General features: G+C 41.4%; 1 protein-coding gene across 1 annotated transcript in view; it reads right to left on the bottom strand.

Moving 5' to 3' along the window:
* TBX15 (T-box transcription factor 15) overlaps positions 1-27,661 on the bottom strand; it is a 99,478-nt gene that overhangs the window by 28,039 nt on the left and 43,778 nt on the right. The window contains exons 2-5 of the mRNA XM_028102178.2: positions 15,810-16,023; positions 12,248-12,349; positions 10,357-10,528; positions 8,765-8,932 (exon numbers count right to left, since the gene is read on the bottom strand). Coding sequence (XP_027957979.1) covers positions 8,765-8,932; positions 10,357-10,528; positions 12,248-12,349; positions 15,810-16,023 — 656 coding nt within the window. The remainder of the gene's footprint in view (positions 1-8,764; positions 8,933-10,356; positions 10,529-12,247; positions 12,350-15,809; positions 16,024-27,661) is intronic.

Raw genomic sequence — 27,661 nt, 5'->3', positions numbered from 1 at the left:
CACAGTCCATATATGGCTGTGTACTGTCTGGTGCCTCCCTCCCCAGAAGCTTATAATCTAGAAGAAAAAAGCAGACATATACACTAACACATACACACTAACACAACACGGGAATTGGTAAGGTTTGCCATGAAGGCAAATGAGAGCCTCAGAGGGAATAGCGAGAGTCCCAAGTTGAAGGTGAAACCTCAGACACAGCACATGAGCCGGGCCTCGAAGGATGTGTAGGACTTTAATGAAAAGTGCAAAAAGAGGAGAAAGGAACCCGGGAAGCATTGCATAAGACATGGACTACGGAAGTCAGAGCCCTGAAGTAGAAAAGCATGAAGGAATGAAGCGCACACGAGAAGCACCAAGAAGCCCAATTTGGCCAGAGCACAGGGTATGGGAAGACAGGCAGCAAGAGACAGCATGAGAGGCTGCCCTGAGGCCCTATCACAGAATACTTTATTGCCCTGCTTAGGCAACTACATACCCTCTAGGCAGAAGAGAGCAACTTCTTCAGCAATATAAACCGAACTATGAGCCCAGTTGATGCTCGTGCTGACAACTTTGGCGATGTCTACTAATCCTCAGGGTAACAAGGACAATAATTTGGAGGAATAAACCAATGTTTTCTCAACCTCAATAATCCATAGTCCCGTGGTTCCCATATGAAGAGCCAGCCTGCTGGCATCCGCCCCTTCAAGTATCTCATATAGCATAGAAAGGGGTTGCAAATGACAGCTGGGCCACAAAGCCTGCTGTCCTGTGGAAGACAAGGATGTGACATCAGGTGAATTCTTATCAGAGAGGGAAAGAAGTAAGAGATCTTCCGCTCCCACCTCAGGGGAGTATGAAAAAAGAGGAAACAGACGAAAGAGAAGCAAGCAGGTGGACTTACACGTGTCTTAGCTCCCTACTCAAACCAAAATCCAGGGGTGCGGGTGGGGAGCTTCAGAGGAAAACTGGCAGGGCAACCTACACACACACACACACACACACACACACACACACACACACACAGGGCAGGCTGCATCAAAGTAAGAGGACAAGTCAGCATCTCCACGCCTCCTATCGCCCTTTCCATGGCGAGTCAGGGACTTAGAGGTTCTCACATGCCATGACAGGGAAGGGAGGGTGACCCTAACACAGAGGTGCCACAGCCTAGGCAGGAGCCCAGTGGAGGACCCAGATGAGCCCTGAGGTGAGGCTGAGCCAACCAGGGAGGCCCAGGAGGTCCAACTGAAGCAAAAACATGACAGCACAAGCTCAGCAGTCTTCTATCAGTACAGCATGTCCACACAAGGGACCCAAGGCCCAGACTAGTCATGACGGTCACCAGCAGAGGCCAGTGAGGCCCCCAGCACAGGGACCCACAAGCAACCGCATGAGGACTCATAACCCCCGCTGCCTCTGCCCTGCACACACACCACACATCTAGAGGCCATCTGGAGTAGTGTGGGAGACTCATTTGAATAGTTAATTTTCAACCCTACTCCACAGCCACGTTTATCAGTTAGACCCAAATATGGCTGTTAGTGTCCATCTCCCCACCTTCAACCAGAACACAGTCATCTTTGCATTAAATTACTCTATATAACCTCGGGACTAATCTTTATTCTTCCACCCTTGTCCCTGTCTGGTCTCTTCTCTACACAGCAACCAAAGTGATCTTTGTTAACAGATATATGGACCATGTCATTCTCATCAGTGGCTACCACTCTACTCAAAACTCAACCCAAACTCCTTGGCTGGCCTTGCAGGGCCCCTGCCTAGCACTCCATCCCCACCCACACTCCGCTACACCTGGGCCACAGGCTCCCGCCAAACTCAGCTGCTCTCAGTGCTGGAGTGTGTCAAGCTCTTTCCCTGCTCAGGCCCCTCACACTCACTCTACCTCCAGTCAAAAAAAAATGTTCTTTTCTGTGCTCTTCACATAGCTGATGCCTCGTCCTAAGTCTCAGTGTAAACGTTACCTCCTGAGAGAGATGGTCCTTGATCATCCATCCAAAATAGGATGCTTTCAGTTAAGAACCATGCCTATTTTCTACACCATTTTATTAAGAACCTAACATGACATGCTCTTTGGGCTCAATGAATATTTGTTCAGTGAGTGAATGAGTGAGTGAGTGAGCGCATGAATGAATAATGTGGGAAAGAAGGATTTCCAGCCCCAAAGCCAATACGAGCCTTAGAGAATACAGACCAGACAACTCCCTCGATCCTATCTGCTTTCACTGGAGCACCACAGACAGAAGTCTCAAATGTCCTCCCCGGAAGAACGAGGTCTATTAGTAACTGTCTGCGCAGCTAAAACTATTCTGCAGCAGTCATGTTCAAACCTGCTCCAGTGATAATGAGGAGACATGGAAAGTCAGAAGTTGGGGAAGCATTTTTCTTCCCCGATTTAATTTCCATTACCCCGATTTTACAGTCTGCGTCATCGAAGACTGTAGCACAGGAAGAGGTGGTTGCTGGCTTGCCACCTTTGGTTTTAATCATTTTCACTGACTTTTTGCCTAGAAACATCCAGGCAGTTAATAAATGAGGTACACCTCACAGTGCATGGCGCAGACATAAATCGCACAACCTACAAAGAAAATGAAACTTCAATATCCTGAGTATGATTTTACAATACCAAGGCTGAAAAGGCCTTCCCTTATTAACACTCTCTTAGTTATTCTTTTTTTTTTCTACCATATTGCTTTGAAAGATGTTCATCAGGGAAGGAAAAAAAAAACTCAGCCCATATGAAAAATAAAAAATAAAAAACTTCTGCACTGATTTGATTGAAAAGTTAGAGCACAACGGGCTCGATAGTTTAGGATATAATGAGTGGCTCAGAACTCCTATTGGATTTGCTTACGCAAACCTGGCTGTGGTTCCAGACTTCCTATCTGGTTCATGTAGCCAATTCTCATCAAGAAATAAGACTGTGTTACCTGAGGAGAACAGGGCTGTGTCTTTTTGAAATCTAGTTTCCTCTTTGGGGAAAAAAAAAAATCAAGGTTTAGCCGTCTTTTCCCCTTAGAGAAGACAAAAACGCTGCAACGGAAATTTCCTGCTAATTCCATGAGGACATGTTGGCGTCAGCTTCTTCCAAGAAAAAGCATTCAGTGTAGAGTCACCTTTATTCCCACTTCTACCACTTTATTCTCCACGATGAGATTCTGGGCATGGTGTACCTTCCTCTCTGCCTTAGGCCTGCCAAGTTGGCACTCCAAGAGCAAATAATAGTAATAATAACTTCAGTATGCTAGCAGTCCTGGGAGTCTATGGGTCAGTCAGCAAGGGTGGGAGGAAGGAATGGGAAGGGGGGAAAGGAAAGCATAAAATATTTCATGAAAATAGAAACTCTTTCTTCACATTTCATGACTACTTATACCCAAAAAAGAGGACCACAGCTATGTAAGGAAACTGGTAGTGGAGGTGTGTTGGCTAATTATTCATTCAGTCCTTTTTCAAGCACATATTCAGTGTTGTGCACCATGGGACAGACACAAATGCCTTAGAATTACACAGATGGAAGGGTCCTTATTCTTAATTAGTGGTTTCTGGGCTTCAGGACAATTCTAATTCCCTCCCTCCAACATTTAAGGGGTCAACATTGGTATTCCATATTTATTCTGTCAAGCGAAAAGAATTACACCAATCCACAATCTCCTGCCATCATTATTTCATAAATTAAATGACATTTTAGGGGCGCCTGGGTGGCTCAGTCATTAAGCGTCTGCCTTCGGCTCAGGTCATGATCCCAGGGTCCTGGGATCAAGTCCCACATCGGGCTCCCTGCTCAGCAGGAAGCCTGCTTCTCCCTCTCCCACCGCCCCCTGCTTGTGTTCCTGCTCTCGCTGTCTCTCTCTGTCAAATAAATAAATAAAATCTTTTAAAAAATGACATTTTAGTATCAAAAAAGGTTAAAAGGACAAAATAAAATACAGCCTATTTAAATGAATGTTTACAGGTATAAACTGCCCCTATCCTGCCTTTATTTTTCTCATCTTTCAGTGGACTATAAAAAATGTCTCCATAGACTGGTAGCTGAGAAGCAAACCACCAATTTACAAATGAGGATTCGGAGGTGAAGCGATTTGTCGGAAGCAGTAGAGTCTGTCAGCTGCAGAGTTGGGTCTAGAACCTGAGTCCCCTAATTCCCGATCTGCTGTTTTCTACACTGGGTTTTGTAGAGGCACAATGTTTGTTTCTCAAAAAGCTCAAAATATTGAGAGGAAGATTGGTCATGCGCACAGCTTAGAATGTGACAGGGTCATGAGAGAGGTACGGCGCACAACAGTTCGATGAGGGAAAGCTCATTCGCAGCTGAAAAATGTAAGGAACGTTGTAGGGGAAAATGTCGGGAAGGTTTGCATTTGTACTGAACTCGAAGAGTAGAAGGAAGCTAGACAGATAAAGATGAACAGAAAGGTCATTCCTGGAAAGACAACAGCACAAGCAAAAGCAAAGTGCTACCAAGTGCAAGCAGCAGTAAAACCCCGACTAGACTGCTGAACTCCTGTGGATGCATGATGATGATTAGCAGGAAATGAGTCTAGAAATGTAGCTGGTAACTAGCTACAGAGGACCTTAATGGAAAGACTTGGGATCTTGGACTATATATACTCCCTTCTGGCACTGAGGAGTCAACAGTTTTTGACAGAGAAATGATGCGATCTGAGCTATGTTCTAGGAAAACCCATCCCTCAGTGAATATACGTGATGGCTCATGAGACATTAACCATGCAGTCCCCGTGACTGGGCTGGAAGCTGTCACAACAGCCTAAGGTGGAAGGAGGGCAGGTCCAGAACAAGGGTAGAAGCAGTAAGATGAGAAAGAAGAAAATATTCCATCAGTAGAAGCCACAGAGTTTAGTGGCAGATTGGATGTGTGGAGAGTCAGGTGTCCAGCCAGCCTCAGTGGCAAGATGGAAGCCAACAGGAAATACAGGCTTTAACAATGGAGAGGACTGGCAGGGGTGACAAAGGAATAGTATAGCTTGGAATATTTTGTTTACGAGCAACAAAACACCTTCCCCACCTTTCAAGTGCAGACTTGCTACAACTCTATTGGTCTCACCTGTTGTGGGGGTTAAAAAAGGGTTGACACACATGAACATTCGAATAATTTTCTTTTTTTAAAAAAGATTTTGTTTATTTATTCATGAGAGACAGAGAGAGAGAGAGAGAGAAGCAGAGGGAGAAGCAGGCTCCCAAGGAGCAGGGAGCCCGATGCGGGACTCGATCCCAGGTCCCCAGGACCTGAGGCAAAGGCAGACACTTAACCATCTGAGCCACCCAGGTGCCCTCGAATAATTTTCAATATTTGTGTGTGTTGACTGCCTCTGCTTGAAAACAATAAATTGTTCCCTACCCTCAATTAAAAACATGCAGAAAAAAAAGAGGGAGAAATTATGATTTCAGAGCTAATAGAGAACTTCGAAAACAGAGGCCAACTGGTCATTTTCTTGAAGAAGAAATCAAAACCCCAAAAGAAAATACCTTGCTCAGAGTGACACAGGTAGCTAGTAGTTCATTTAGGATGAAAACCCAGGTCTCCAAACTACAAGTCCACTGCCTTTCCTTATTAGGAAGACTGGATAACATTTCACTTCAATTCCATTCCTCATACTGTCCTTCCTTCATTGTGTTCCTGAGAACAATGAGGATTTCCCCCCCTCCATTGACTTTTCCTCTTTACTCTCTCATGCCTCCTAGCCATTCCTTTAAAAAGAAATACATGAAGTAAATAATTTTGTCATAAAATAGTAATCTTTCTCATTCAAGACAGTTGAGGGAAATAAAAACACAGTAGTAGGTGATCTAGCTCACAGAAGAGAATGGTTTATGCTACCCGGCATCTCTGAGACAAGTCTGAAAATGATTGCTAGGTAACAGGATGCAGACCTCCAGATTCCTGGGGGAAAGACCCGAGGTTAGTTTGCTTTACTAGAAGACACTGTGTTATATGAAATCATAACTACACAGCCAAAGGGAATGTTAAATAATTGTGCTTGTTGATGTATCTGGGGAATGAAGCCTTGTTAAACGGGCAAAAGCTGTTATCTTGATTTCAAACCCGGCAGAAGTGAGTATGCGTGACTCATCTATTTTGAATGTCAGCACATCATGAGTTCACCAACATGACATGAGAACAGAAAGATCAAACTGGTTACCTATTGGTTATAACACCTTCAAGAGCCAATGCAGGTCCTCTAATTCCCAACGATCCACTTTCTCCTTAATAAGCAATTTATTCTGTATAATTGCCTCTACTCCCCACTCCCCTTCATGCCTGTGCAGACCCAGCCATTGACCAATGTAGGCTTCTACTGGTGACTTTATGGGTGTTCCCTCATCTAGTCCTCATCACTAACTTGATGAGGCCAGGACATTTTCAGGCCAGGAAATACTGATGAAGGGAGTTAAGAAACTTGCTCAAGGTCATACAATCCATCCGTGGAAAGGTCAGAAATCAAACCAGGTATGGCTGCTATCAAATCCCATGAACTTAATCATGGTGCCCCACCCCCAACAAACTACCACTGCCCCCACCTCAGTCCAGATGAAGACAAAATATTCATGAGTAGAATGTCCTCAGACACAGGAATGCTGTGAGAGAAGGTAGAAGAAGTGAGAGGGATTTCAGGCAGCCATGTTTGGTCTTCTTTCATTGACAATGTCACAGTGAGTTGTGGCTTTTTCATTTCAGCTTGGGTGACAGTACTGACCCTCATGGCCTCTATAACTGATCGTGGTGAGGCAGCAGAATATTCATTCACCAGTGTTCTAGTTTGCCCCACAAGCTAAATTCTAAAGTTGTAATATTTGTTGCCACATCTCTGCCTTCATGAGAAACTAATGATTAAAATGGTGGCTGGCTATCTTGGGAAAAAGTCCCGTCAGTTATTCAAAGAACTTAGACTTGTGCTCCCCTCCTCTCCTGAACCACAATTAACCCCAAGGTTCCAATCACTCCAAAGGGCATTGGCTATATTGCTGCACTATCTTGTTTCAGAGCTTGAAAAATCTTGATTATTAAAGATTCCTGTAAGGACCCTCCATGGCTTCTGTTATTTTACTACCTAAGGAGTTTGAAAGGGTTCAATAGTTTTTTAATAACACCCAAAGCAAACTAAAACGCTTCCTCTACTTTAGATCAAATGTGGCAACCACAAGGAAAATCTAAAGTTGGGAATGCTTTACAGCTGCTGAGAAAGCCCAACAAGTGTATAGTACTTGTCTACCAGACTAAAGGGTTGTTGTATATCAAATTCCTCTGGAGGCAAAGAACATCTAAGGAGTCTTAGACAAATGTACTATGAAAGACCAAAATACTCTTTCTATATGAACCAAAGATTATATCACTCACCTCCACTTGCCTGGCACATAGTAAGCACTCAATAAATACTTAATAAATGAGAATTTTTCCTCTATTTCTTTGTCAGAGCACTAAGCATAGCATCCAACACAAAAGGTATTGAGTATTGTGGTATAAGTTCATTTTGCTCCAAGCAGGTCTAAAATAAAAGTACACAGACTTTAAAGCAAAATAAACAAGGAGAAACTCTTATTTTCAGAAAAGAATTCACTTCAGGATCCTATTAATTAAACAAATTGTCAAAAGATGAAATACAGTCTAATTTGCAAAAAAATGAGACTCATATGCAATTTTCAGGGAATTGCACAAAGTGAGATCACTTATAAATCCATCTACTCACCCTCCTCAAAAAAAAGAACATTGTCTAGAATGCCCACAGTTCCAGACTTGGCGTCTCTCTCCCTCTTCCCATACACCACTCCCATGCCATACTTCCCCCATTAGTCTGACCAGTTTTTTTTTTTAAGACTTTATTTTTTGAGAGAGAGAGAGAGCATGAGCACACAAGCAGAGGTGGTCAGAGGAAGAAGCAGACTCCCCACTGAGCAGGGAGCCCAACGTGGGGCTCGATCCCAGGACCCCGAGATCACGACCTGAGCCGAAGGCAGATGCTTAACTGACTGAGCCACCCAGGCGCCCCAATCTGGCCAATTCTTATGTGTGTCTCATCATCAGAGAAAGTATTAGCTCCTCCAGGAAAATTTCCCTCATTCCCCAAATGCAAGAACACCCTGTCCACATCTCTGTCATTAAATTATTTCTTTCACTCACCTAAAACTCTTCTTTGCTTATGGAGAAATAAGTCCTAATCTGCTCGATTTCTCTACTAAGCTTGGACTATTGTAAGTTCTCAAGATCTCAAACATTTATGAAATGAATGAACATATTGCTGACATAAAAACACAGATGTTAGGGTGTGGCTGGTGATCACACAGAGGTAAATTTAGTCTGATAGTGTAAATGGAAGCAGTGGGTCTCCAACGGGGTTTGAGAGGCTTTATGACTTTGATGTAGTTGCTGCAGGGATACACGGAAAATTGCAGAGAAGAGGGAAAGAATGAATCAAACCTTAGTACTTGCAAAGGAATTGCAAATGATGAGGAACATTTGCCAAGATGCAGGAGAGACCATGAACACGGGTACAAGTACAGAGAGACATGAAAATGACCTAGGAGATTCGGTCCTCCTGGTCAAAGATTTTGTCTTTGATCTAAATCTAGATTATACCAGCTGCTACTAGGCATCATGGCCTTGTCATCACCAACATGGTGTTTGCACAGCAAGCCTGGCATCTCTTATTCCAGTTCTTCAGTGTCGTGTAGAAGGATTAAGTATTCCTTACCAAAGGCATGAATAAGCTCCTTGAACAGCAGATACAGCAGGAGACTCTCAAAGGCAGCCTCTTACCTGCTGGTTCTGGTAGGCTGTGACTGTGGTAAACACGGTCTCAGGGAAGTTGAATGTCTTCACTCCATCCCCAACAGGGACAGGTTTGGTGGGCGAAAGGTCACTGCTGAAATCCTTGCGGATCACATGAACTCGAGGCTGGTATTTGTGCATAGAGTGCAGAATGATCTGAAATGAGAAGGGGCCACATTATGCCAGAGTGGCTCAAAGGTCCTTACATCGTTTCAAGCTCTCATGCAAATATAACCACAGGATAGAAGCATCATAGGAAGAACACAGATGGGGGTTGGGTGGGGGGAGATGTAAAAGAAACTGGAAGCCAGTGTACTTGCCCATGGCAGGAAGGACTAAGTGACCGGATAGCATTACATGGACCCATACAGCAGAGTGTCCCAATCATGGGTGGTGGATGCAGTATGCTTGCCTTAACTAGACAATACTGGACAATACTGAACAACTGTCCCAACACCAGAAAACAACACTCCGCTAAAATGTCTCAGAACCTCTGCTATGGGACAGTTGCTCCTTCCTGCTTCAAAGTTTCATCATGCGCTCATGCTGTCTTTAAATTCTATAAGCTGGGGGCGCCTGGGTGGCTCAGTTGGTTAAGCGGCTGCCTTCGGCTCAGGTCACAATCCTGGAGTCCCGGGATCGAGTCCCACATCGGGCTCCCTGCTCAGCAGGGAGTCTGCTTCTCCCTCTGACCCTCCCCCCTCTCATGCTCTCTCTCTCTATCTCATTCTCTCTCAAATAAATAAAATCTTTAAAAATAAATAAATAAATTCTATAAGCTGTCATTTGCACTTTGTTACCAAATTTATGACAACTCACTATGAGAGTGAATGTATATGTGCGTTCTCCCTTCCTTCAAAAGACGTCATTTCCTTAAAGATAAGAGCCATGGCTTTAGTTCTTCAATCTTCCTATAGCACTCAATCTGGACCCTCGCATTCAGTGAAAGTTCCATGTATGTCTTGCCACTAAGGATAAATTAATAACATCAAGTGCTCTAATTATACCTGGAAAGTCTTAAAACCTAGTCTTCGGGTCAGACGGAGAAGCAGGCTCCCCGCTGAGCCGGGAGCCCGATGTGGGACTCGATCCCAGGACTCCGGGATCATGACCTGAGCCGAAGGCAGTCGCTTAACCAACTGAGCCACCCAGGCGCCCTAGTCTTCTCTTTAAAATGCATGAATTTCTCAACAAATCAGCCCAAACTGTCACTTAATTGTTTCTCTGAGTTTATTGCCCTGTGAGTTATTCCACTGACTTTTGTGATTTCTTTCACCATTTTTAAACTTGTCCTGTGTTTCTGTCTCCAAACTATCCCCTGACTAGACTGTGGGTTCCTGGAACATGAGAACACTTGTCTGATAAACACAATCTGATGCACAGCAGACGTTTGTTAAATGTTAGATTTGTAATAAATGAAATCTAATGGGAAGAAAAAAAGGAACTTGTATGCCTACTTACTTAAAATGACTCCAAATGGCATAGAGCTTCTTATTTCACCTGTTTGAAAAAGCCTAGGGCTAATCAGCTCTAAAGCCAAAAGGGAGGAAGAGGGAGATGGATGGGATTCTTTGACTCACATGTCCTTGATCATCCAACTCATTGTTGGTCAGCTTGAGTTTGTCGAAACTGACCACCTGTCTCATCCAAGTATCTCCAGAAGCTAGAGAATCAGGGTGTATATAAACTCTTGGGGGCACAGGGGAGTCCGCGTTGCCAGCCACCATCCACTTGGAGCTGTGGTACACATATCTGAGGTGGAGAGGGAGAGAGGAGAAATCAGAGACAGACACAGAGAGGGAAGAGAGGCCCAGAAAGCCAGTGGAGACAGGAGCCGGGAGAGACAGAGAGATAAAAAGATGGAAAATAGTAGGGATTAAACAGAGAATACAACAGAGAAAAGGAGTAGGGTACAGAACCAGGGACAATCAGATAGAGATGAAAATGGAGAAAGAGGTGGGTTGGGGGAGGGCAGCAAAGGGTTGTGGTTAATGATCAAAGCTGCAGCCCTCACAAGGAAAACATTCTCACAGTCCTTTTTCTTTCTTTTCCCTCTCCTTGCCTTGCACCCCTGTGTGCACACAGGCGTCCTGAGCCCATGTGTCCAGCTATGGAAAAGGTATTTTACTGCAACCTTTCACCTTTCAAATGCAAACCATATAATCCGTTGGCCACTTGTTCAGGATTTGGTTCCTTATTAAAAACATCTTCCATATTGTCCTATAAAACACAGCCATGTGCAGAGACGCTCTAAGCCTCTTACTTATTAACCATTTCTTTGCTGAGGATCTGAATTTTGAGGCATTTCTCTGAAAATGGAGGGTTTTTGCCTCAGTGCAACCATTCCCAGAAACACCACCAAGTCTTCCCAGTCAGTGTTTTAGTGTTTCTTTGATGAATTCAGTTTTGAATATCATCATCATCCGCTATACTTTCCCACAAAGGCATTGGAAGTGGGATGTTGTTTAGTAGCAAAGGAGGTCAGTTTTCCGCTTTGCCAATTGCCCTGTACTTCTGAAGAGAGTTCTCTATGGATTTGGCACCTCCCTGCTTCTCACTTATAAAGGACCACACAGGACCTGGATGCTAGCAAACAGAAGCACTCAGTCCAAATCACAAGATCCTCTAAAACAGATTGGAAACATCTCCTGTGCTAAGTCCTGCATCCAGATAACTTCTCTCCTGGGCAGCTCTCTCACTCTACCATACCAGTCCTGGTCTTTCCCATTCATTCACCTCTCCCCTCCTACTTCATAGGTTTGGAGCCAAGTTCTCAAACATTTCAAAAATGAGCCATGATTCACTGACCTGATTGACATCTCAAGAGATTGATTAAGCCACAGTTTGTGTCTGGCAAGAACTATGTGTAAGCCATCCAAGAAACAAAGACATCGTGTTGGACTGTAATGACTTTGAAGGAAAGTTACTTAACAAACTCGCTCACAACCCATATTGATAAACAATAACTCTCCTTTACTAAATGTTCTTCTTGAAATCTTACCCAATTCTCCTCTTCTTCCCCTCCATCATCCACAGGATAATCCATCAGACATATGATTGAATATACTGCACTGGTCCACTTCTCCTCCACCTCTCCAAAATAAATCATCTCAACTCATTTAGTATTTCATAAACCAAATCATTCAATATGTTAATCACTTTCAATGTTAACTGAATTAATTTTAGACCTAATATTCATTTGATTTTTGTAACCCTGGCAGACACTATACAGTCCCGCTCTCTCCAGAGACACAGGGAGGATTCCAGACAAAACCATTACTAAGTCTTGATTTCCAACCACGAGTGACTACTTCCTGCATGGTGCTTTGCTACAGGTTATTGGCATATCCTCCATCCTTGTTCCCTATAGTGCATTGTACAGTGCACTGTGAAAATGCTTCATCTAATGATTTAAAGAACTGTCTTGGAATGCTGGTGATCCACAATTCCACACCCCAGAGTCATCATTACCTGTATCTTTTATTGTCCACAGGCACAATGTCCATTGCTATGTAATACTGTTGGTGTGGGTCCAGGCCAGTGATTTTCACTCTCATGGCAGGAAACATCCTCCTATGAAGGGGAACAGGCAGTAAGCTCAACAATCAGAGGGGAAGAAGTAGCAGGAATAAAAGCTTAGTGGGTATCCTCTTATCAAGAACGCTAAACACACCAAAGTCCAATTCCTCTAATTCCCAAATTGGCTGCTTTTTTTTACACTTTTGAAATTATTACTATAAAATACGCTGAGGACTCACTGCTGAAATAGCACCATTTCTTAACTTAGATTGACCTATTTGATGACTCATACACTCCAAGAGCTCATACCTACCCTGATTTCTATTATTAATCTTTAATGTGATTAGATAGATAGGCAGATAGATAATGTGTATGTATCCACACATACATTTCCTATCAGACTATAACATTCTTGAAAATACTTATACCTAACATACTTGAATAACTTATGCTTTTATTACTCAAGTAGCTTATCACAGTTGATTGTAGGTGATAATGAAATATTTTTTGATTGACTGAGTCTATTTAAAAGTAATCGCTAAAAAAAGAAGTAAAAAGGAAGAGGCTACCAGTCCCCAAACAAAAGGCCAACAAAGCTGAGGGTTTTTTAATGCATAAAACTGTAGAAAAATTTCTGCAAGTTCTCAGGCTGTCAACATGTGTGTCAGAAGGAGGACCCTGTGGAATATGGAGCAAATACCAAATGAATTCTAGTGGCCTCTGGGCAATACCTTGTTTCTACCACAATGGCTTGTTAAACTTGCCAAAGCAAGCGAGGTCAGGATATGGCACTTTACAATTACTCTCATAATTGAAGAGGAGGAGAGGGAGCAGCCCAGAAGAGTATTGAGTTTCAAGGGTCTAGAATAAAATTCTCCGTTCTTCTTTAACCATAAGAAAGAAGAAAAACATCAAACTCTTTTGTATGTCATTCACTTAGGAGTCAGACATAAAAAGTGCTCAGTTCAAGAATTTGGATTGCCTGAATGTGCTCTAGGATACTTGTACACAAAATGCTGCATTAAGCTTAACCATCTGGGGCCAGTTAGTTGAGCTGGGCAGAGCACGGTGCTAATGAGGTCAAGGTCACAGGCTTGATCCACATACAGCCTAATTGGCTTTGCTCCATTTCATGGCCATAGACCATACCCTGACCCCAGACAGCCATCTTGCTTATGTGCCCTAGTTGTTTACATGAGGGGCTTTCTGTTCCAGTCACACACTGCACTGCTCACCAGAAGCAACTCAAAATGCAAATGTCCTGTGGTAGTAGGTCAGTGGCATCAAAATCATATTTGGGAGAAGGCACAAGAGGAACCACAGACCTTTAATAGGAATGATAGCTAATTCTTAAATATTTACAAAGAATAATACACAACCATTTCTTCTTTCCTACTTTATGACTCTTCAGAAGCTTCTATTGATATATCATTCCGGATTTTCTACCTCTAGCCTCACAAGTTTAATTAGAAAGCCTTGTATTTTGGTCTTATGGTGAGCTAATGAAACCCAGTGGTGGACTTCTCATAACGACTAAATCTAGCATTCACTATAGGTTAGGCACTTTGATCCACACTAATTCTCTCCAAAAACTTGGGAACGTTGATCTATATATATTTACATTTAAACCAGTAACTACCTTCTTAATAACAATGACTTATGATAACCTTGTATTTATAAATGGTTGGAGAGGACCTTGCCAGGGATGGAGAGAAAGTCCTCTCACTTGCTATCTGAGGTAAGAAAATGTGGTTCCTCTCAGCCATCTACAGAGGCTGTGTTACATTGCAAGAGATTAATGTCTTCTCTTTATGACTCCAACAAAAAGGGTTAGATGTTTTTAAATTCAATACCTGTTTTGTCTAGCACACTCATATGACCTTGAGTGGAGAAGCTAGCAGTTTCTTACCTATATCCAAGTTCTAAATGAATGAGATGTGTGACTTTGGAAAATTATTTAAACTTATCACCTATAAAACAAAGAAAAGGAACTATATAATCTCTAAAGTGCCCTCCTGCTTTAAACTTCTATGACAGGGGTGCCTGGGTGGCTCAGTCGTTAAGTGTCTGCCTTTGGCACAGGTCATGATCCCAGGGCCCTGGATTGAGCCCCGCATCGGGCTCCCTACTCTGCGGGAAAACTGCTTCTCCCTTTCTCACTCCCCCTGCTTGTGTTCCCTCTCTCACTGTGTCTCTCTCTGTCAAATAAATAAACAAAATCTTTAAAAAAAAACAAATAAATAAATAAAAAATAAAATTCTATGACTACATTTGAATTATCTTACCAAAAGTTGCTTTTTCTTTTTGCCAGTATTTTAGCACAGACTATCAAGTGAAGTCATAACACCCTAGGGAAAAATTAATCTTTCATATTCACAAAGTGAGATGCGTTTGGTTTTAATTTTATGGTTAAATTTAGGCCAATTCTTGTGTCTTCCAAACCCATTAATCCCTACAAGAACCTCTGTCCATGGTGCTGATTCTACAGAGTACATTGGTACATTCAAAGATTGAGGGCTCTGTAGACTACAGTAATTCCGAATCAACAGGATTACAGTTTGGGGAGTGAGAAGAAGTAGATGATGACTAAAATCTGAGCAGGAAAAAGGAACAGAGAGTCATACAAAACTAATGTAACTAAGAAAATGAAAACTGAGATTAAAATTGGAAAGGACACTACAAAGGAAGGAAAAGGAAGTGAAAAGGAAGAAACAGACTTGAGGAATCGGGAGGAGGTGAAGAAAAGTCAGAGCAGAGAAAGCTTTCTTTGTATGTTTTTGAGTTCTTCCAGAATTACTTGAGCAGAGTTACATGGAACAACAGCAAAGGCTGAGGCAATCCAATAAAGAAACAATGAATGATGGATCTTAACCTAAACAAAGGGATATGACTAAAGAACAAACTGTATATGTTTGTACTGGGAATATCTGGGTATATCCAGGTAATTTGTGAAGGCAGAGATGTGGAATTTAAAACACTGCAGAACAAATCATGAAATGAGGTCACAGGAGAGCTGTGAAAAAGGTATTTGGGTGAACTGAATTCACTGAAGTGCAGGGAACGAGGGAATGATATCAGAGATGAAAATGACTGGAATACACAAAATCCACAGTACTGAGTGAAAACCCAAATAAGAAACTGGGTAAAAACTTTTTCCTTGAATTGCTGTTTCTTTCTAAGCCATAACATCTCAAAATGTGGAACAGAAGTCAATTGAAACCCAAGCAACAAAAAAGAGACGATATTGGAAATAATTCCCCTTCAGAGTTGCTGCTCTTAAGAAGACTTTTAATGATCTTATTCACCACCAAAACTTCGAGAAGGAAGAAGGTTCCAAAGGAGAGATAAAATGAACAAAATTTCAGGTTCATTTTGACTTCATGTTTTTGTGAGCACAGGCTGCTTTGGCATCACCAATGCTATGTACCACAAGTAAGTGAAAAGAAAAATGTAACAGCTCCTACTTTTGTTCTCCATTCTTGGAATCTGGCCATTCAAAGGAACCTGTCCTTACCTGCCTGCTTTGGTGATGATCATCTCAGTTCCAATGTCATGGAACCTCTTCCAGAGGTCAGCACATTGCAGCTCTACCTGAATCTCTTCCATGGAAGACATGGCAGCAGGCACAGGGCCTGCAGCCCCAGGGCCCAGGTCAGCGTGAGTATCAAAGGAGCAGGAAGTCCGCTCAGTGAGCACCTCAGAGTCTGAACCCGTGCTTTGCTCGGAATCTGCAAAATAAACAATCAAGTCTTAGGTGAGAAACTGCTGAACTGCCCCCACCCCTCACTGCCCTAAAAGATGGGAGGCTGGGTGAGGGGCATGGTGGAGTAGGGAGAGCGGTGAACAAAAGGAGACTTAAAGGGGAAGCTCCAGAGCACAGCATTCAGGGTATTTTATTATTTTTTTTTATGGTTTGTTTTTGTGATTTACGACCATCTTTCAGGTTTTGCGTTTCCAACGTGACATCTGGCATTTTAGCAACAGCTGAAGAAAACTGGTCCACAACAGGCAATATTAGGAGTACTAACATCACCACAGTGAAGGGAAGAAGTCAAACAGGAACAATAAAGTAAATGCCAAATTTTAAAAAATAATAATAATTACAGACCACAGCTCCAAATCTAGACAATTTCACTGGGGGCTGGGTGTTGGGGAGGGTTCAATGCTAATAATAATGTATTCTTTAATGTCCTACTACTCAGCATCACTGCCCATCAGCCAGTAATTTTTAAACAAAGCAATTTTTCCTCTATTTATATATCCTGGTCATCAAAAGTAATGAAAAGTTGTTTGGGATCTTTAGAAGCATTTTGTCATGTATTTGAGTAAATGGCTTTTCCTAAGAGTCCAATCAGACCATTTTGGATGAAAAAAGAAAAAAAAAATGTCTGTTGTAAGGCAAGGATGTAAGCATATGGAAAAAGTTACCCAAGAAGGCGGTTGAAACAAAGGGAATAAATGAGTTCAGAAGACACCTTGATTGGTTTCTGAAGTATGAGCAGAGGGGAGGGGTGATCCAAACAGGAAGGTAGGATTGAGAGCAACCAAATAAAAAGCTGGCGTGCTGTGCCAGATGGTCCTTTCTTCCTGTGTCTTCTGTACTCATGAAGGGGTTTTGGGCGGGGGGTGGGGGGGCATGCAGAGTGATAGAGAAGGCTAGAGTCAGATTTACCAGGAAATTTACTGTAATTTTTAAAGTTTTTTACTCTTAGAGGTCCAATGCCAAGAATCTTATCTCCTAAGATTTTCCAAACTCAGATTAGCTGATACAATCTCCTTAGGTCAAATGATACTGCAAGCCAAGCCTGAGAACCTATTTCTGCAACCCTCCCTTGACATCTAGGATTCTGATTGTTTCCCCTGTTAAATAAATACATAGACGAATATGTATTGCTGCCATGCTCACTTAACTGCAGCAGGTTTCTAGGCCTGTGAAAACCCATCCCCCAAGACCTTCCCTTTCCTTCCTTCTAGCCCTGATGTGTTCCTCTCTCAAACCCAGGCAGCACTGCTGGCAAGTCTCCCACAATGCTGCCAGTGCCCACAGGGAGCAAAGTGACATTTCTCTCCTCCCCAGTTCCCTACCCTTCACTTCCAAAGATATTCAGGGTACTGCAGAACTGAACCAAGCTCCGAAATGACAGGAAAGTCTCTGCCCCAAATCTAGTTTATCCACAATCACTAGTCCAGTCACCATCCTCACACACACAAATATATATATCCATATGTATATATGGATATATATATAGGTTTTACATGTCTAAGCATATAATTTTAGACTTGGAGCTCAACAGGGGCTAACTTTGGTCTCCTTCAAGCACAAAAAAGTGGAGCTGCTTATCTAGGATGAGAGCTGATGCTTCTGAGTGACAAATCTCCATCCTGGCCTGATTCTATATGCCTTCCCGCTGCAGAGCCATTATATCACCATCACATACTCTGCCAAACACAGTAATTCTGATTCCCTGAGACATGGATTCCCAAATCCCATTGTTTCTGTGATATGCCAAGAGCTCCTCACATATCACAAGTATTGTGAACTTTTTGAAAACTTCTCAAAGCAAGAGTTTTAAAAAATAGTCTTGTCCTACCTTTGGGAGCAAAGTGGTATGAAATCCGCTTACCATAATGTGCTACAGTTATGAAAAAGTTGGAAACTTTGGATATATGATTTCTCCAATGAGTGTTTAGGAAGAGGGAGGGAAGGGAAAGATATCACTATGCTAAGTGATAACTTTTTAATGGTGGCCAAACTGTGTTGGGATTAGAATGGTGACTATGGCTGGAGAATTAGGAAACCAGAGACTCTACTCTTAACTCACTCACCGTGTCATCTGAAATAAAATGGGAGCTCAAAGTGTGACATTAAATGGACTATTAGTCCATTTAATAACGAATCACTTGGACAGGTCACTTAACTATAATGGACCTACTTCTTTATCATGCATTTAGAAGGATTGAGCTGAAAACTTTTATAATCTCTTCCACCTCTAAGGACTTGAAGAGTGTCGATGCATACTTTCTAATGAAACTTTCAGTGATAACTCAGGCAACCTCAATTAGAAGCATCAAATTAAAACTGCTTGGGCAAGACAAGTTAAGTGAGGAAAAAGACTGGGGGCTCAGATTCACGTTATCATAGAAGTTAAAGAAATCAGCAGGTATTCTGTTTATAGTTTCAATCAAATCAATCAATAAGCACCTGTCAGCATGTGGCCCTATATGAGGTACCATGTAGATAATTTGAAACAGAATCCCAGACCTTGAGAAGTTTCCCAGTTAGTGCTGATTAATTATGTGTTTATTGGGTGCTTACTATGTGCCCAGCACTGTGCTAGATCCTGAGAAATACCTAAGTACAGAGTGAGGCTCCACCTAAAAGTATTTACAATACAAATGGAAGCTGAGCACATTCACAAATAGAGACCAAGACAAATGCTACCACACAGTTTCCCACACCACTACATATTGCCTTGCATGTCTCACAGGAATCCAGCAAAGAGAGGGATCTGAGAGGACTGGAACAGTCCTGGCGAACTCATGCTTACTAGAAAAGAAGGGTACAAGATGTGCAGATATAGGTAGCATTTGCCCATGAAGAGGATTTTCAAACACAGTTATTTGTTTCCCTGGAAGTACTCTGTGCTCCTGGATTCTCAATTCCTCACAAAATAGAGCCCCAGTGACTTCTACGTACAGAATACAGGCACCAGCCCACATTTTCAATAACATAAATTAAGCTACCCTATAATACCCTTAAAATAGGGTTAAGATCAACACCTTAGGTAAAAATAAAGTTGAATCCTTTGTAAAATGTGTTTCTAAATCATATTTAGATAAAATATTTAGGTTAACCAGATCATTTATTTTCAACTATTAATCAGAATGCATAATCCAGTTAACTATGTCATTAATATAAGAAATGCAGAACAGATTATTTCAATCAAATGGGGACATCCATTCAGAAATACAACCAGTCCCTTGAATATCAGAAAACACCTCTGCGTTTTCAAGTTTTTTTCTTTTTTCTCGGCAATTTGTGACTTCCTGCCTTCAAAAAACTAACCATTAGGAACTCATTTGAATGACCTGGAAAGACTTCTTGGCTGTCAGATGTCTCTTGTGGATAGCATTTGAACAAGGGAAGTTTTAGTAAATCAGGAACATAAATGATAAAGTTATATATAACTAAGGAAGTTAAAGAAATCTTTGAGAACTTGCATGGATCCAGTTACAAGTCACTGGAGAACATCGTGTGACTCACACAGTCAAACCAACATATCTATTACCATCCAAAAAAATCCCTAAACAAGAGATTCTAACCATCAGCTCATAGTGTTACTTGTTTTCTATCTCTGACCTATTTCGTGTTGATAAAATGGACACAGTAACACTAAGTTCCCATAGAAAGTTGAGTTTAACTTACAGCAAGTTCAATTCTCAATTTATGCAAAATAAGAGCAATAATAGTTTCTTCTTTTACATCTTACACACTGTTTAATATATCCTTCCATTTGATGAGGTAGAAGCAGCATATTTTTAGGTCCATTACATAGATGAGAAAATTGAGACTAAGAATATTAAAAACAACAACATGGCCTAGGAGGTAGGTCTTCTGTCTCCTGACCCAATGATCAGGTCTCTCCCAAGATCATATCAGGTTCAACCCCGGCCAAAAGAGCCCCAGCAATCTGTAATAACCCTCAACTATTGTAACCATCCTTACAAATGAAATGGCTTAATATGTTTGATCCTGGCCAAGTCACATAACTATTCTGGCCCTCATTTTCCTTAATCATTTTAGCACAGCATATGCACATTTAATTACAGGTGCTCTAAAGTCCCTTTAAGTCTAATGTTTACTGGATAGATTAGTAGTGCAACTTAAAGACCACCAATTCTAACAACAGCAACTCAACCATGACAAGGTGAGTTGGTTGGCATGCACAGAAAATGCCTAATTTATGTGTATTTTGACTTAACATCAAAACCAGATACTGTTAAAACAGATTTCACAGTCTTCCAGGCAATTTTCATCTCCACTTAACTAATAATTTTGAGGAATAATTAATTACTACAGTGAACACAGAACATTTACGCCTGGGGCTCTGCTCCTCACCATGAGTGGGATGTTGGAGAGTCACTTCATCACAGAGCCTCAGTTTCCATATCTTAACTAGTTCCTTATCATATCTATTACTATTTTCTTATCTTTACTATTAGGGACTGGGGGAAGATATCTTCTCGCTTAGGAAATTGTATTTATAGCTTTATGATAAAATAGAAATTAATGATTCTGTTGATAACAATGCTAGTGACTTTGGACTGTGAGATGAATATAAGCCCACAAGAACTATCCCAACCAAAGGGTTAATGGTAAACATCTATTGAACACCTACTAAGTATATGATGCTCTGCTAAGACTTTATATATATATATAAGTGTTTTATATACAGATAACATTATTTAATAAAACAAATCTAAGAGCTATTATTATTACCTCCATTTTATATATTATTAACACCAAAATCCAGATTACATCAGCTCCACCTCCTGAGGATTGCAGGCACGTGAGACTACATTTAATTCCACTTCTATTTCACCAAACATTTCTGCTTTGTATATATCAGGTTATATAGTAATAGACCAAGACAGATAAAATAGGTTCTTGCTCCGAAGGAGCTCACAATCCAATTTCATGGGAAAGGACACACAAACTATTAAAGAAGACTGGCTATGATAGGTGTTCCAATAGATTTGGGAGCAAGGTATTAAGGAGCTTTGAAAAACAAGCAAGTCAGTGATTTGGGATCAAGAAGACTTCACAAGGTGACATTCTGAGGATGGACTTGAAATATAAGTTCAATATGAGCACACAAAGAATTTATGGGAATGGAATTAAAGGTAGTGGGAATAGCATCAGTAAGGACTTGCCATTTTTAGAGAATTACAAGCACACTGATATGGCCAGAGCTTAAAATACTTAAGGGAAGAGGGGAGGTGAGATAAGACATAAAGGTGGAAAGCCAGGTTCAACTCAAACTCAACTAAATGACTATTTATTTAACATTTACTATGTGCCAGTCACTCTTCTAGATCCTTGAGAAATCGGGGGAAAAAATCTCTGGCCACATGGAGTTTATATTCTAGGAGGAACTTGGGTGTCATAATATGGAATTTACACTTGGTTTTCTTTATACCAAAGGTTTTTTTTTTTTTTTAAGTGGAGGTGATGATAGTTCTGTCTTCCCTTCTAAACTATGAATTCCACAAGCTGAATCTAATGCTCTGTCACATCTTCTATATGAATGATGTACAATAGCCCGGTTTCATTGTGAGAGATGGGTCATAGAAGACTACTATACTCAGATAAGAGATGCAGAATTTTCTGAGATTAGATGTACAGTGCCACTTCCATAAACCTGGACTTCAGCTATCATATTTTACTCTAAGGCAGAAAACAGTTTAAAACAAAGGCAAAAGACACAACCCAGATGATAATCAAACAATCCTTTTTTTCTACCAGTAACTGGAACATGACTATATTGAGTGGTACTTCCTATCTGATATGAGTGGGGCAGCCACTCCTTGGTCTATTTCTTAAGTCCTGAAGTCTCCAAAACCAAGACTCCCACAGCCATCTAAGGGCTCACATTCACACCAGGACAGGCATCAGAAGCTTATAACCCAGGCAGCACTCTCTGTACCAAGCTCAAGTAAACTCCCATTTCTAGAGGATCTCTGCAGTGGAAATTGGTTCTGGGATGTCAGATTTTATCAGGTAGCTTAGCAAAACCTGGTGATGAAACTTTTCATAGAGTAATTCCAAATATGGCAGAAGCAGAGCATTTGGCACTGACCCGAGTACGGACTGAGCCCAAATTTGATACCCAGTCCAGAGCTTCAAGGGAATGAACTATAACCCAGGTTGGATTAAAGTAAAATTATGATGATAGCAAACACTCAAACAAGCCTGTTAGATGACTTTAGTGATGGAATGAAGTCTCTGAGCTCTTCATGCCCTCCAAGTTCTATTTGGGAAAAAGGGGGGAGGTAACTTGAAGCCTGCAATTCCCATGCCAATAAGGCAATTAAGGAGACCAAAAGCACATATCTCTCAGCTGCCTAAAGCACTCTCCACCTGACAACCAGCATCTCTGTCAGTGATACACAGAACCAGATGCAAGGACCCAAAGTCATCCCTGAGAACTCAGCCTTTTAAAGAGGCTTTGCAAAGAAGTGGCAGCAGTAATCTTTATATATATTTCTTGTTGATCAAACAAAGGCTCAATGTCATGAAAGGTTCAGTCTCTAATGCTCCAGCACATTTTGCAAGTGGAAGCAAAAAGGAAGAGAAGTTATGAGCACTACACTAGATATTCCATATACATTATCTCATGCATTTTTCATAGAAAACCCTATGAAGTAGGGCTGGGGCTTGGTGAGACTGAGAGGCTTCCTCACATTATATAACTAGTCATAGCGGGATTTGAGTCCTCCTGACACTAGAGTTGATGTTCTTTCCACTATACACTCTTTCCCCATTTTCAGAACAAGACCTACAGAGCTGGGTGCTTCTCACAATGAACTTGGAAATGCAGAGCTAACATTCAGGCAGTTCAGGCAGAAGACAGCTCTGTGGAAACTAAGACATTGTCAGTTCTTTGGGGAGAGGGGAAAATTCAAGCCAAAGTCAGATAGGAATTTTACTTTCTCAGTAGCTGGGCAGTTGTGTTCAGGAATATTTGAGATATCTTCACCAACTTAATATTATTTAATAAGTAAGCACAAGTACAAAAGAAAAAAGAAAAAAGAACACTTTTTGTTGTATTTCACTTCCTGCCCCCAGTCCCCCTTGGGTAAAACATCTAAAGGTGACAGGTCACTGAAGATCACCGTCAATGTCAAGCCACTCTTTCACTCTAGCCTAGACCATAAGCAAAACAACATTAGAAGGTACTCAGAAAATGTTTGGACTTTGAGAAATGTGTAATGACACCATTGAAAGATAAGAAAAGGCAGCTGAGGTAGTTCCTACTTACACAGAATTTGGTTTATTTAGGCTTAACTCAGGTCACAGTTCACGGCCCAAGAGTTTTTGATAGTTTTAAATGGATATCTATATTTGAGGAGAATTCATCTGACAACAATGTATGTGAAAGCATTTATAAACAGTAAAGTATCAAATTAACATACAAGATTACATGCCAATGATAAAGTTAATCAGGAAGACCAAGAAAAAATAAAGACAAATATGGGTCTTGGGTTTCCTAGAACCATCCTAATTTCAAATATTTTATTTCATTCTTCCTACAAAATTAAAATTTTTGAGATTGACTTTTAGTTCAGAAAATATTCCTGATGGAAAGCACAAAAAATGCATAAATAGAATAATAAAAAATTGGTCACAAGCCACATGGCAATATTCGATCTAAATACCTCTTACACCAGAGGTCCTCCAAAAGTTGATCCTAATTGACTGGGTGGTCTTCAAGATTTACCAGTCAATTTTGAGCCAGCAGCTGTCAACACAGGCCCCTCCTTGAGGCTCTTGGCATATTTTCTGGGTGAAATGACACATTAGTTCATCCCCAAGCCAGTGCTTGTTTGCTCTTTGCAACCACAACTACTTCTAACCTCCCACTACCACCCCGGCCACTGTTATAGCACCATCAGTCATCTGCCATAGTGGTCTTTAATTTCCATGAAGTGAGAAGGAGCCCTTCTCCCATAGGCCCTAGAAGAACTTGCCTTATACCTTGTTAGGATATTCTCACTGAGCACCAATAAATAAACAAATTCGTGCTAATACACTAAAGGGGAAGAAGAAACAGCCAATTTTCAAGCAATAAGTATAATTTAACTTCCAGAGACAGTGCCCTTGGAGATGGCTATCTCAAACATGTAAGTAGAATAGACCTTTGAGTACAACCAGGAACATGAAATTCCCTTCAAATTATATGAAAGAGACCACCAGCTACACTAAGTTTAAAACCCAACGTATCGTGCCAAACATAGAGAGCCATCCTGTTTTAGGATTATAAGAGAGCTACATGGCTGGCAACTATGTAACAACCTCCCCAATAATCTAAATCCAACCGTTTGATAAATCACTTATTTATTCAGCAAATAATTACTGATTAACTCACTTAGACCTAGCAATGTGCTAGGGACTATAAGGGGCACAACACTGAATAAGATATGATCTATGCTCTCAGGAACTTACAAAATCACTTAGAAGTCAGCCTAGGTCAATAAATAATCTAATAAAAATAGAATAGTCAAAATCCAACATGGCACATAGCACACTAGGGACTGGAATTTGGAATTCAAAAGACCAAGTTCTAAAGTTCACCTCTTCCTTTCCAACTGTCTAATCTTGAACAAGTCACTTAACCTCTTGAAGCCTTAGTTTTATCATTTGTAAAATGAGGATATCATTAGTACCTACTGTGTGAATCACTAACACAGAATGTATGTATGTTTATGTGAATACCTTATCAACAGTAAAACAGTAAAAGGGACAGATAAACGCTAATTTTCATGTTCTTCTAAGAGAAATATCAACAAAATTCTATGGAAGTTTAGAGATGAGAAGAATCTCTTCCAGCCCAGTGGTCTTTTCTGGGCCTAGTGAAGAGATGTCTGCAATAAAAACGCAGAAATGGGGGAAAGGAGGAGAAGGGTCTTCCAGGAAAGGGAAACTTTATGGCAGAGGCATGGCAGTAAAGTCTACCAGACAGGTTTAGAGAACAGCAAGTAATTCAGAACACATCTGCATTAGTCCTCTTATATCCTCAGCACCTGGGACAGTGCCTGGCACCTACTATGCACTCAATAAAATGTTGGTTTTTTGAATAAATGAATGAATGAAATGTTGTGTGTTTAGCAAGACAGGAGAAGAGATGTGACCAGAGCTGGGGAGTATAGACTGAAGCCAGATGAAGAATCTTGAATGCTATTCATCTTCTGATCTTCTTCCAGAGACCAATATACCTCTGGTAATGAGCTATCTTCATTGAATGCCATGTTCCCAGTGAAATCCCAAGAGGGTCACCTCCACATATAACCTAAATTATTTGAATCCCACCCACTTTTCCTTCCATGACCGTGAGCTGTGTTAAGCTGATTGGCAAGGTCTGACCTGAAGTTTTTCACAGGCTCCAAATGAGTTCAGTGAATTCAATCACTTCTGTGAGTAGCGCTCCCAGCCAAGCATCTGGAAAATTCTGATACTAATTCTTTTCCACGGCAGCTCAAGAGGAGAAGGTGCCAGTGGTCATGAGGATAAAAAAGGGGGAAAGAGTAAGGTCTTCAAGCGCTAGAGCTAGTGATGCTGAGGGAGAAGAACGGTGGCACGCAAGCCCTCTCCTTCAGAAACGGAGTGATTCCTGCCCCCTCCACACCCCCATTCAGCTAGGGTCTGTGCTGTCTACAGTAAAGCAGGGTGTTCAGAGATGCATCCAGGAAGGGGATAATAATGCACAGTCCTTCTTTAGAACCACACAGACCCAGAGGTATGACTTTGAGCAAGCAACTTAACCTTTCTAGGCCAATTTCCTCATCTAAAATAGAGATGCCAATAACTCTCAGTAAAGCTCCTGGCACACAGCAGGAGTATATTAAATGTTAGCTCCTTCCATCATGTGGAAAGGGGAGTGACCACAAGGGTTAGATCTTTTCCCAATCACTTCCCTGTGCATATCTGAGAGAGAGAAAGAAGGTTTGTGTTCTTTCAAAGAGAGAAAAGAAGATGTAAAGAAATCCTAATAAAGAAAATGTAACATGTAGAACAGGAAAAGATCACATGGTGAGAAAATAATTCAGGGCCTGGAGCAGAAATCATCAAAACTGAATGGTGTTAGAAGAAATGGTGGAAAGGCAGAAGGAAGGAAAGCAAAGAAATAGTGAAAATGTCAGCTAAGAAAGCCTCCTTTTTTTTTTTTGCATGCATTGGAAGATTTAATGTAGTTCATATGGCAATACTATGCAAATAGATCTACAGATTCAATACGATTCTATCAAAAATTTTTCTTCTGCATTTTCTAAATTCTGTCAATCCCTTATAGTACATATCCTTTGTTTTTTTATTTAATTTTTATTGTTATGTTAATCACCATACATTACATCATTAGCTTTTGATGTAGTGTTCCATGATTCATTGTTTGTGCATAACACCCAGTGCTCCACGCAGAATGTGCCCTCTTTAATACCCATCACCAGGCTAACCCATTCCCCCACCCTCCTCCCCTCTAGAACCCTCAGTTTGTTTTTCAGAGTCCATCGTCTCTCATGGTTCGTCCCCCTCTCCGACTTACTCCCCTTCATTCTTCCCCTCCTGCTATTTCTTCTTTTTCCTTTTTCTTAACATATGTTGCATTATTTGTTTCAAAAGTACAGATCTGTGATTCAGCAGTCTTGCACAATTCACAGAGCTCACCATAGCACATACCCTCCCCAATGTCTATCACCCAGCCACCCCATCCCTCCCACCCCCCACCACTCCAGCAACACTCAGTTTGTTTCCTGAGTTTAAGAATTCCTCATATCAGTGAGGTCTTTCTCTGATTGACTTATTTCACTCAGCATAACAGCCTCCAGTTCCATCCACGTCGTTGCAAATGGCAAGATCTCATTCCTTTTGATGGCTGCATAATATTCCATTGTGTATATATACCACATCTTCTTTATCCATTCATCTGTTGATGGACATCTTGAGAAAGCCTCCTTTTGTGTGGGCCTGCCTACGTGATGCTCCCCTAGTCGACAATGACTGCCACACTATTGGGAAGGAAAATGACTAGAATCTGAGAGAAGAGACAACAGGGAATACCACTGGGCAAATATGTATGTATGTTGGACCTTCAGTAAGGAAATGGGGCTGGGGAAGTAAAATCGAACCTTGACTTTGGTCAGCCTTGGCTGGAGAAGCAGTCCAAGGGCAGTGTTCCGTGAAAAAGGGGGACACAGGAAAGAGTCGGGAGGCCACAGCCTGACTCCAAATTGACACACTTGTCAAAGCACTCACCCTCTGGCTCAGCTAAGGAAAATACACACTGAGGAGGCAGGAAAGATCTAGAGCTTAAGGGAGTCTCCCAGGGAGAATGGGGATGAGGTCTGAGAGTTGTTCACTATAACCCTATCGCTGAGACTTAGCCAAGGTGACCTGCCCAGTGCCACCCACCCAGAAGTACCACAGAGAAGCAAAGGACCCGGGTCTTGCTCTGAAGCTTGAATTCATCCACTGTGCCACACTTCCTTCAGAAATCCTAAAGCCAAACGCTTTGATAAGGGAACAGAATCCAGTTTTGGAGTATAGGGCAAGCATTGAGAGTGATTAACCCACACCCTGGGTTAATCATATTC

This window comes from Eumetopias jubatus, unplaced genomic scaffold (genome assembly GCF_037043125.1).
Source record: "Eumetopias jubatus isolate StellerSeaLion01/CBP00866 unplaced genomic scaffold, mEumJub1_p1.0 scaffold_4, whole genome shotgun sequence".
Classification (NCBI taxonomy): Eukaryota; Metazoa; Chordata; class Mammalia; order Carnivora; family Otariidae; genus Eumetopias; species Eumetopias jubatus.
Note: the sequence above shows the minus strand (reverse complement) of the source record. Positions and strands in the feature narration are given on the sequence as shown.